This window comes from Lactuca virosa, chromosome 9 (assembly GCF_052849685.1).
Source record: "Lactuca virosa cultivar CGN04683 chromosome 9, Lactuca_virosa_CGN04683_v6, whole genome shotgun sequence".
In the NCBI taxonomy this organism is placed as follows: Eukaryota; Viridiplantae; Streptophyta; class Magnoliopsida; order Asterales; family Asteraceae; genus Lactuca; species Lactuca virosa.
In genome coordinates, this window is record NC_136434.1 from 229,292,970 (window position 1) to 229,303,966 (window position 10,997).

The 10,997-nt window shown below is 31.7% G+C and overlaps 1 protein-coding gene across 2 annotated transcripts; it reads left to right on the forward strand.

Annotated features, from left to right (window-relative positions):
- The first annotated feature begins 394 nt into the window (after window positions 1-394).
- LOC145135806 (putative linoleate 9S-lipoxygenase 5) lies at window positions 395-9,758 on the forward strand. 2 transcript variants are annotated; one of them, XM_079070017.1, is made up of 9 exons: window positions 395-757; window positions 6,408-6,697; window positions 6,775-7,012; window positions 7,119-7,460; window positions 7,613-7,698; window positions 7,874-7,981; window positions 8,058-8,362; window positions 8,466-8,729; window positions 8,838-9,758. In XM_079070017.1, exons 1-9 carry the CDS (start codon window positions 448-450, stop codon window positions 9,589-9,591), a joined length of 2,697 nt encoding a protein of 898 aa, XP_078926143.1. In that variant the 5' UTR covers window positions 395-447; the 3' UTR covers window positions 9,592-9,758. The 2 variants fall into 2 exon arrangements, with proteins under 2 accessions (XP_078926143.1, XP_078926144.1); XM_079070018.1 differs by lacking the exon at window positions 395-757 and adding an exon at window positions 6,245-6,339.
- Window positions 9,759-10,997: the final 1,239 nt, after the last annotated feature.

Sequence of the window (10,997 nt, forward strand, 5' to 3'; positions counted from 1 at the left end):
ATGATGTGAAATTTAAAATAAGACAACTAACAATCACAAAAAAGCCACATTTCGCAGGTCATGATATAGGCCATTTCGGTCCCATCTGCGACATGGGGGTTATTTTGGGAAACTCTGCTAATTTTGTGAGTTTCTGTATATACATTGATATATCCCGATTACGTTGCATAATCTGTTTTAGGCTAATGTTTACTTATTATTAATCTCAACTTGTACATTTTTTATTAGCCATGAGAAAAATAAATTAATAAAAAGAAGATGGTTATTGACTGGGATCAAAGATAAGACTTCCACGGACACTTCTTGCATGTAAACCATTGAATCTTATACATGCATCCTTTTTCCATAATTCTCCTCTATAAGACTATAAATACAACTTATTAGTGTCATCATTGCTTACAACTTCTACCTTCAACTCACACCTCATCTTTATATATACACGTACTCATGTTTCCTTCTCTGATATCTAAAAAGGAAGTAAAGAAAGAATCACAGAAAGCGCGCCATACCGACGCTGAAAACCATACACAGACGTGTACTTGCATGGATAATATGTTTCGAAAGGTTTCAAAGATGATGTTCGGAGAAACTTTTGTTGGTAAGACCATCGTTAATGGGAAAGTGGTCTTGATGAAGAAGAATGTCCTCGATTTCAATGACTTGGGGGCGTCAGTTTTGGACCGAGCTCATGAGCTATTGGGCAAACATATCTCCATCCAATTCATAAGTGCGACTCATGCTGATCGTACATCCTCAGGTTTGATATACTCATCTTGTACAGCCATAAGTATTCAATTAAAACACTGCCCCTATTTAGTTATCTTTTCTTAACATCTTAAAACTCACTGAATCCATTTTAGTATTACCGTAAAAACAAAAAACAAGCGCACATACAAACACCGCCTCATAGGCTAATATTATATATATATACCCTTCGAAAATGTGACTTTTGCTAAAACCAAGTATTTGCTTCAATGAGACTGCAACCGTTCTAAAATCTAAATGCGAGTACAAAGTAAGGACCATAATCACATAGGTCAAACCATGTGGATCGTTGCAACGATTAAGCTAGCTGACAGTCCATGCATAACGAATGGTTTAGAAGCTGATTATTGCAAGCGCATCCATTTAATATGATATGCGAATATATTGTACACAAAACGATTCTCTTATCTTATTAATATAAAAATGGCTTAAGGTTAGGGGTATTGCATGGCCTAAATAAGTAGGTTTCATATACGAATGGATTAGAAGCGGGTTTCATATACTCTTTCACGTTTATTTTACACCAATTTATTACTAATTTTTTTTTATCAATTTGTAGAGTTACCACCAATATATGTCATAAAGTTCACGTGACTAACGTTAACATAGCGATACATTGAGGGGCTAATTAACGTTCATATGGCCATTCATTTTTTATAAGATAAAAAAAACAATGTACATTTTTGTGTTAGCTTTTAGCTAGGTACGAAAGCTCACACAATTGTATATTCGACGAACCTTAATTTCTTGTAATATATATATATATATATATATATATATATATATATATATATATATATATATATATATGTATATTATAAGTGATCTTTGATCTTTTTGTAATAATGTCCTTAATTTACATATTAATTTTATTAATTATTTTTACAAGTTTAGGTTAACACACTTGGATAACAAGGTGTTTAATTACAAGAAGTTACCAACAAAGAGGTGTTGAGTTCTATCTCATATACTAACATGTCGTTCTAAAAAAATATTAATTAATTTTAATTAATTATCACATACATTTCAACGCAATTAACGTTAGTGGTTACAATATTGGTCATTGTCCATATAAATATATTAATAAGTATTGATATATAACTAATACCTATTAAATCAAATACAAGGCTTCTCAAATTAGATGACGATAATGACCCGAGGATTAGTTAGCCTCAAATTATATAAATGTAAAGCATGAGTGTTTCGTAATATGTTAACTACTCTTTGATGGCTTCTGTCGAATAGAGTTCTTACTTTATCAATGGCGGCTATGGAGTTTTTATATAATATATGCGAAAGTTAAACCTAATCTATATTCATAAGTGTACACAATAAACCTGCTCCTCTCTTTTCAAGGAATTTTAATTCTTAGTATATACGACTTAATTTTCATAATTATTTAAATCAACTTTCTATCAATATGACTTCTTCCATGCATCAACACGTACATGGTATTAATAGTGATGTTGATAGGATTATTTTCAATGGAGCTATGTTATTTTTAACCACACGTTTAGGCCGACCATCACACTAGATTATTATTGGCGCACAAGTAGAACAAGTTTAGAACTTTTTGTCCAGATGCTTGTTGATCACCCGTCAAATACGTCTGATCATTGTGTTCCAGTTTAAATTTTGAACCATGGCTATTAAATAACTTTTAGGCATATATTATATATCCATAACTAAACAAGGAGTTGGAAATAAGTGGGTGGAGTCGTGGGCAAGAACAGGGAAGCTGATTGCAGAACAACCCGAGAAGGCGAGCAATTCAAGAGGTCTTGATCAAAAGGGAGCGGGGGACAGCATGGGATGATAGAAAGAGAGAATGCATGGTGATAAAACATAAGGGTTGTTTAATTGTTTTTAATGTCAAATAAATAAATATTTAGTTTTGTAAGATTGACAAAAAAAAAGGCAAATAATTATAAGAACATTATAATCATTTTATTACCAATATTTACATGAATCACAAATTGTGAAAGATTACTAGCTATTCAGTTATAGAAAAGAAATTATTTGTTGTTACTTTGTAAATTTGTTTTTAGGAACTATATCCAAATTAGCCGGACCATAAAAATGAGGTGTGAGTTGAAGGTAGAAGTCAACTCTATACCGTCGACATGTCGTCGGGACAGGATAATCTTTAGCGACGACCTCTGTCGTCAACATAGTTATCGTCGACACATGAGTAATTTCTAGTAGTGAAAGGTACATCAGTTTAATTAGTTTACATAAAAAACGAATTATATTTATGGATATCATTTAGTATTTATCATTATTTGATTAAATAATAATTTAATTTTTACTAAGTTTTTATTGGTACATTCTACCACATAATAAATGTGAGAAACATTTGAACCGAACTCTCTCTCTCTCTCTCTCTCTCTCTCTCTCTCTCTCTCTCTCTCTCTCTCTCTCTCTCTCTCTCTCTCTCTCTCTCTATATATATATATATATATATATATATATATATATATATATATATATATATATATATATATATATATATATATATTAGCGTTATAAATATCGACCTATGCGCTAGGCAGTGTGCATTTGATTACATTATGGGTGTTTGGCGAAAATTAGTCAATATCGGTCAAACTAGGGTAATTGGTCTTCGACGCTCGTCGGCGGTCCTTAGCGGTCCTAGTCAGAAAAATTTTAAAAAATTGAAAATTGAAAATTTTAATATTACACCAATATATATATATATATATATATATATATATATATATATATATATATATATATATATATATATATATATATATATATATATATATATATATATATATATATATATATATATATCAGTGTTGTAAAAATCTGGAGTAGGTCCCAACTAATCCCTAGCCGTTAGCCGTTACCTGACTGACTAGAAGACACCTAACGATTAATCAATTAGTACACAATGAACGAAATAGTAGAAAACGATAAAATTTTAACGAATTAAAAAAGGTTCTATCTCAATGGAAACAATTTAAGGAATGTTTGTATTGATCAAATTAATATATTTTGTTACGAACTTTGTTATGATGTTTGTTATATTTAATTTTTTTTATATTTAAAGAATTAACAACTTAGGGGCTGTTTGACAGGATCTGAATTTTTAAGATCTGAATTTTTAAGATCTGAATTTTTAAGAGGTCTGAATTTCTAAGAGGGTCTGAAATTTTAAGATCTGAACTTTTACATGTTGTTTGGTTGAAATCTCTGAATTTTTGTGTTGCATGATCAAAATGACCATTTTACCCTTCTGTATCATTTATTTCAATTACAACATTGTACGTTCAACATTTACATTTTTCTTATTAAAACATTTTAATTGGAAAACAATAACCAATTCTAGCATTCTAATTTCAATTTAATCTTAACAATAGAGAATCAAACATACATTAATTCACCAAAATCAGAAAATCTAACATACCTTTACTTCACAAAAATCACAAAAGCAAGGTAATTGACCTGTAAGGAAAGGAGACCATTTTCTTATTAAGAAGAGGAATATTCAAGGTAATTGAAACAGATCCATGAGAATACAACAACAACACTTTGTTCATGCTTCAACCAATTTTCTATCAATCTACATCATTAGTTTATTACAGTGCAATAACCAAATAAGAAACAAAAAACATCCACCTCTAATCCATACACAAAACCTGCAAATCACATGAGCAATGACCATATCATAAACCAAAATGACCTAATCTGAATCCAATCCTACATCAGGTCATTTGGGCTGTTAAACAAAAAAGAAAATCGAAAATAAAAACCTACAAATCCAAAATCCAAAATAAAAAATGATGAGAACGATGACAACAGGGAACCGATCGGTGGTAGAGGGGCAGATGAATGTATAACAGAAGGTATGAGTATTATTAGGATAGGAAGCGACATGAAGATGTTGAAGCACCAGGTCGGAGAGGTCGGAGAGGCGACGATGGCGAGGATGTCGGAGGCAGTGTCGCTGGCAGAGCTGGCAGCGGCGGTGTTGCTAGCGGAGGGAGGCAGAGGGAGCGTTGAATATCGGAGTGGGACAGAGAAGGAGCGGTAATGTCGTTAGAAGAGGGATACAGTGTCGCGGAGTATAAAGAAGAGAAGAGGGATACACGTGTCTTTTTTTATTTCAGACATGGTTCCAAGTCTGAATTTTTAAGAGGCTATTGATTAATTAAGAGGTTTTTATTAAGATGCTATCAAACATACTGAATCCGAAAAATTAAGAGTTTGCCTCTTAATTTCTTAATTAAGAGGCGACCAAACAGCCCCTTAGGATACCCGAGTGGGGCATGTGGCGGCAATGTCAAATGTAGAAAATTAAGTTTTATTGGTTTGTCTATGTGAAATTTATCAACCCCAAAATCCTTCTAATCATTTGTTTTTAAAATCTTTGTAACTTTATGTTGTTGGTCGTAATTTTTTCTTAGCACAAATACACATATGCTGTACAAGGAGTAGATAGTTTCATTTAATTTAAAAAACTTTGTTATATTATGTTTTCCAAGTTGGAGCTAGCCCACTTGGCTAACATAGAGATTTAAACTAACAACTAACTAGGAAGTTTTTGGTTCAATCCCAAAAAGAAAAGAAAACTATATAATTATTTCTCGTTTCAAAAAAAATAATAAATAAATAAAATAAAAAATAAAGTATTATGTTTTCCAAAATAAATTAGGATTTTTATTTAACTATCCACGACTCCTTAAATATTTGTACTGCTAAATTATTAAAGAAAATTTTAAACGGGTTTTCTATAAGTACCCCTCTTTTTTTTTTCCAATTCTACCCCTCCTAGTTTGATTGTTTGTCTTTTGTTGTTGTTGTTGTTGTTTTTTTTTTGTTTTTAATTCATTTTTAATTTATATTATTATTATTATTATTATTATTATTATTATTATTATTATTATATTTTAGTATTATTATTATTATTATTATTATTATTATTATTATTATTATTATTATTATTAATTTCGAACAAATTTTTATAATTCGGACGACATTATAAATTCAGACGACGTTATAAAATTTGAACGGCTATATAAAATCAGTTTTTAATTCTTTTTTATTTTTTATTTTAATATTATTATTATTATTATAAATTTCGAACAACATTTTATAAATCAGACGACATTATAAATTCGAACGACTATATAAAACTGGTTTTTAATTCTTTTTTATTTTATATTTTAATCTTATTATATATATATATATATATATATATATATATATATATATATATATATATATATATATATATATATATATATATATGTTAAATCAAATGTAAAAAAAGAAAACAAAATAGAAAATAAACAAAAAAATATGTCAAATCAAATGTCAAAAAATCGATTAGGTTGAATTTTTGGGTTAAATTTGGTTAAGGTGGTAGTTATAGACAACTCTTTTTAAATTGGTTAGAAGAATAACATAGTTTCTATAAAATTTATTAAACTTAATATCTATAAAAACATATTTGGAGGCAAGAGTGCGGAAAGGAACTTTTTTGATGGGTGGAAAAAGTTATCACTATTGTTAATTACATATGGACATATGGTTGAATTTTGACCGGTATTTGTGTTGGTTTATTTCAAAATTTGGGTTTCAATGGATTCAAGTTTATGGGTTTTCTGTTGCAGAAAAAGTATTGAGAGGTAAGCTTGGAAACCCGGCAAATTTGGAGGACTGGATTAGCACCATTACCCCTCTCACAGCCGGTGAATCATCATATGAAGTCACATTTGATTGGGATGAAGAGATTGGACTACCAGGGGCTTTTCTTGTTAAAAATCTTCACCACAGTGAATTTTATCTTATGACACTCACTCTCGAAAATGTACCTGGACATGGCAAAGTTCATTTTGTTTGTAACTCATGGGTGTATCCTGCCAAACGTTACACCAAAGATCGCATATTCTTCGCCAACAAGGTATAACAGTGCTCGTGTTTCAAATATCTTTTCAAAGTTTGAGGTTTTACGACAACTCATGTAAAACAATGGTGTAGGCATATCTTCCTGGTGAGACACCTGCATTGCTTCTTCCTTATAGAGAGGAAGAGTTGGTGACCTTGAGAGGAAATGGAACTGGGAAGCTTGAGGAATGGGAAAGGGTTTACGATTATGCATTGTATAATGATTTGGGAAATCCAGATGATGAGGATAAAGTGCGCCCAGTTATTGGAGGATCATCAGAGTATCCCTACCCTCGTAGGGGAAGAACAGGCAGACCACCTACTGAAATAGGTTAGTTAGAGTCAAATTTGTTCATGTGAGAGTGTGATCAGGTGATGATTGTATATATTTAAGTTATAGAAATGCTAAAATGGTTTTTGTTTTTGGGTTTTTAAAGATCCTAAAACTGAGAGCAGGCTCTCGCTTATTGAGAGTCTTCAGATGTATGTTCCAAGAGATGAGCGGTTTGGACACCTGAAGAGGTCTGACTTTCTGGCTTATGGACTAGAAGCTGTCTTTAAGTTCCTTCTCCCGGAGTTTGAGGCTCTAACTGATGACACTATAGATGAATTTGACTCGTTTGAAGATGTCTTGAAGCTTTATAAGGGTGGAATTAAGCTTCCTAAAGGCCCTTTACTTGATAGGATTCGAGAAAACATCCCTTTACAGGTGTTTAAAGAAGTTATTCGATCAGATGGTGAGGGACTTGCGAAATACTCAACACCAGAAGTCATCAAAGGTACCATTAATTCTACATGTCCAAAATTAAATACACAAGTCACTGATATATATCAATTACCATAAAAGAGGCAATGTGACATGTCTTATGATGTTTGTGTTAAATAATATATTTGCTTCCTGATTCCAACATGTCATATGATGTTTCAACAGCTGACATGTCTGCTTGGAGCACCGATGAAGAGTTTGCAAGGGAAATGCTAGCTGGAGTCAACCCGGTTTCAATTCAACTTCTGAAAGTAAGCTCTTATTTTTTTCAATTACATTGATTCAGAAAAGAAAAAAAATGATATTTAAGTGAATTGTGTAACTAGATTAGTTTTACTCAGGTTTCCTACATGCTTAAAGAATCAAATTAAGAACAAACACATTTTGGTTCTGAATTGATGTTTGTTAAATGTTTAAACTTTTTAGGAGTTCCCTCCAACAAGCAAGTTGGATGCCCAACTCTATGGTGACCAAAACAGTTCAATAAGATCACATCACATAGAGGAACATCTAGATGGTTTACAAGTAAACGAGGTAATGTAATAATTTTGATTCCTCAATCAAATCAATTTAAACTAGAGTTGAAACATCATTTATGTTCTTGACACAGATGCTAAAAGCCAAGAGACTATTTATACTAGACCACCATGACCCATTGATGCCATACGTGAAGCGAATAAATGCAACATCCACCAAGATTTATGCCACAAGAACATTGCTCTTGTTACAAAAAGATGGAACGTTAAAACCAATAGCCATTGAGTTAAGCTTGCCTCATCCAGATGATGAAAAGCTTGGTGCCATAAGTAAAGTATGTACGCCATCTAAGCATGGAGTTGAAGCCGGAATTTGGAAGTTGGCTAAAACATATGTAGCTGTGAATGATTCTGGAGTTCATCAACTCATCAGTCACTGGTAAATTTACTTTAACACTCACAAATTACTTATTTTGTATAGATTACAGTTCCTTCTACAGTTTTTACCAAGTTATTGATCATATGCAATGTGTGCTTTGTAGGTTGAATACACATGCTGTTATTGAGCCGTTTGTGATAGCAACAAACAGACAACTAAGTGTGCTTCATCCCATTAACAAGCTTCTCCACCCTCATTTCCGTGATACAATGAACATCAATTCAACTGCTAGGAATATCTTGATCAATAGTGGAGGTATTCTTGAGAGAACATTCTTTACTGGGAAATATTCAATTGAAATGTCTTCGAAGATATACAAGGATTGGGTATTCCCCAACCAAGCTCTACCTATAGACCTCGTGTTGAGGTATGATATTCATCTACTAATTTCTTGCAAAACATTACATAAAATTTTAAAAGACATTTTTTTCTTCTTAATACTATGATAACATACTACTCGATAATTTTAATATAGGGGAATGGCAGTTGAGGATGCAAATTCTCTACATGGCCTTCGCTTAATGATTGAAGATTACCCTTACGCTGTAGATGGGCTAGAGATTTGGTCAGCCATTAAAACATGGGTTGAGGATTACTGTAGGTTTTACTACACGCAAGATGACATGGTACAAAATGACACTGAACTCCAATCCTGGTGGAAGGAAGTTCGAGAGGAAGGACATGGAGACTTGAAAGACAAGGCATGGTGGCCTAAATTAGAATCTGTTAAAGATGTGATTGATAACTGCACTATCATCATATGGGTGTCTTCTGCTCTTCATGCAGCTGTAAACTTCGGGCAATACCCCTATGGTGGTTATCCACCTAATCGCCCGACTCTAAGTCGTAGGCTTTTGCCTGAACCTGAAACTCCTGAATATGATGAACTAAAAGAGGATACCCAGAAAGTTTTTCTGAAAACAGTCACTCCACAACTACAATCACTTCTCAGTGTTACTTTGATAGAGATATTGTCACGACATACTTCAGATGAGATCTATCTTGGGCAAAGGGAGTGTCCTGAATGGACCATGGATGCTGAACCTTTGAAGGCATTTGAAAATTTTGGTAAGAAGCTGAAAGAAATTCAGGAAAGAATTGTGAATTTGAACAAAGATGAGAGGTTGATGAATAGATTTGGACCTGTAAAGATACCATACACCCTACTTTACCCAAGTAGTGAAGAGGGGCTTACTGGAAGGGGCATACCTAACAGTGTGTCGATATAAAACATATCTATCTAAGGCTGTTTATTAAGTATCCTTGTGTATATTCCTTTGGACTACATGACTAGCATGCAATAAATATGTAACAGATTTATACTACTTTTATTCATCTTTTAGATTGTAATGTATCGTTTTCTAAATCTTAATGGGAAGTTTATTCTTGTGGGACATTGACACGTTTTAATTGATATATATATATATATATATATATATATATATATATATATATATATATATATATATATATATTAAAGACATTAGATTAAAATAAGATAAAGTTATAAATTTAACCAATTACCTTAATTACTTTTAAAAAATAATAATTACTTTTTAAAAAATAATCAAAAAATCAACTTTTTCGTAAAATATCTATGAAATCACAATAGCTAGGCTTACAGCTTACCTCAAATTTTGTATACTCTACCCGGTTTGGTAGAATAGACTGCCATCTAGGCCCATTGCCTAAAAATAATGTGTAGGTATTAAATGTTTTTTTTTAGAAATATTACTAGGAAAGTTTATTCTTTAGTTACATTGACATGTTTTGGCATTTTTTTATGTTCCGAATAAAGCCCGTAAGCTTGATTATGATTTTGTTGATTTGGATTACGATTTCTGCATATTTGACTATGATTTCGTACAATTACACCCGTCTATATATGAAATGTTCTATAAAAAAATGTTAGATTTTTTTATAAATTTTTGTGTTATATTTTTGTACTAAAATGAGTTCTAATAAATATTTCGTTAAGGTTGTAACCGGTGGGAGGTGAGAGATAGTTGAATCTCAAATACCATATGTTTGGCCACCCGGGCGTTTCCAGAATATGCAATTTCGGTTTGATATTTTCGGAATACATTAATTTTAGTGAATATTTATATTTGGTGAAAATGAAGACTAGTTTCTTTTATATATATATATATATATATATATATATATATATATATATATATATATATATATATATAATGTTAGTCTTGGTTTTCAACATCGTGAAATGCATTATTATATATTGATAGTTGATGATGAAGATGTTAGACACTTGATCAACGTAATTAAAGCGATTAGAAGAAAACCTATGAATGTTTATGTGGTGGTTAATGAAGGTAATATTGCTAACGAAGGTGAAGATAGAGGAAAAACATATGTTGCAAACATATCAAACAGAAAAGGGACCAACCACCCAATAGATACATTTATCACTCCTAGTGTACCTCAGTTTTATAGTGTTTCTGAAAATAAAAGCGAGTAGCATTCATCGATTCACTATGAGATCCTCAAAAGTATAAGTATGTTGGTGATGTTAATGTTGGTACATATATCAATGATGTGGTAGACAATATAATACTGAACGCCAATAACAAGTTCAGGTTCACAATATCGGTATAGTAGATGAAATTGAACACCA

What these genes read in the sequence shown, in the direction of transcription:
- LOC145135806 (XM_079070017.1), top strand. Translation starts at nt 448, where the DNA reads ATGTTTCCTTCTCTGATATCTAAAAAGGAAGTAAAGAAAGAATCACAG. An exon ending in CATCAACTCATCAGTCACTG is followed by an intron (nt 8,363 to 8,465) that starts GTAAATTTACTT and finishes TGTGCTTTGTAG; the next exon opens with GTTGAATACACATGCTGTTA. An exon ending in CCTATAGACCTCGTGTTGAG is followed by an intron (nt 8,730 to 8,837) that starts GTATGATATTCA and finishes ATTTTAATATAG; the next exon opens with GGGAATGGCAGTTGAGGATG.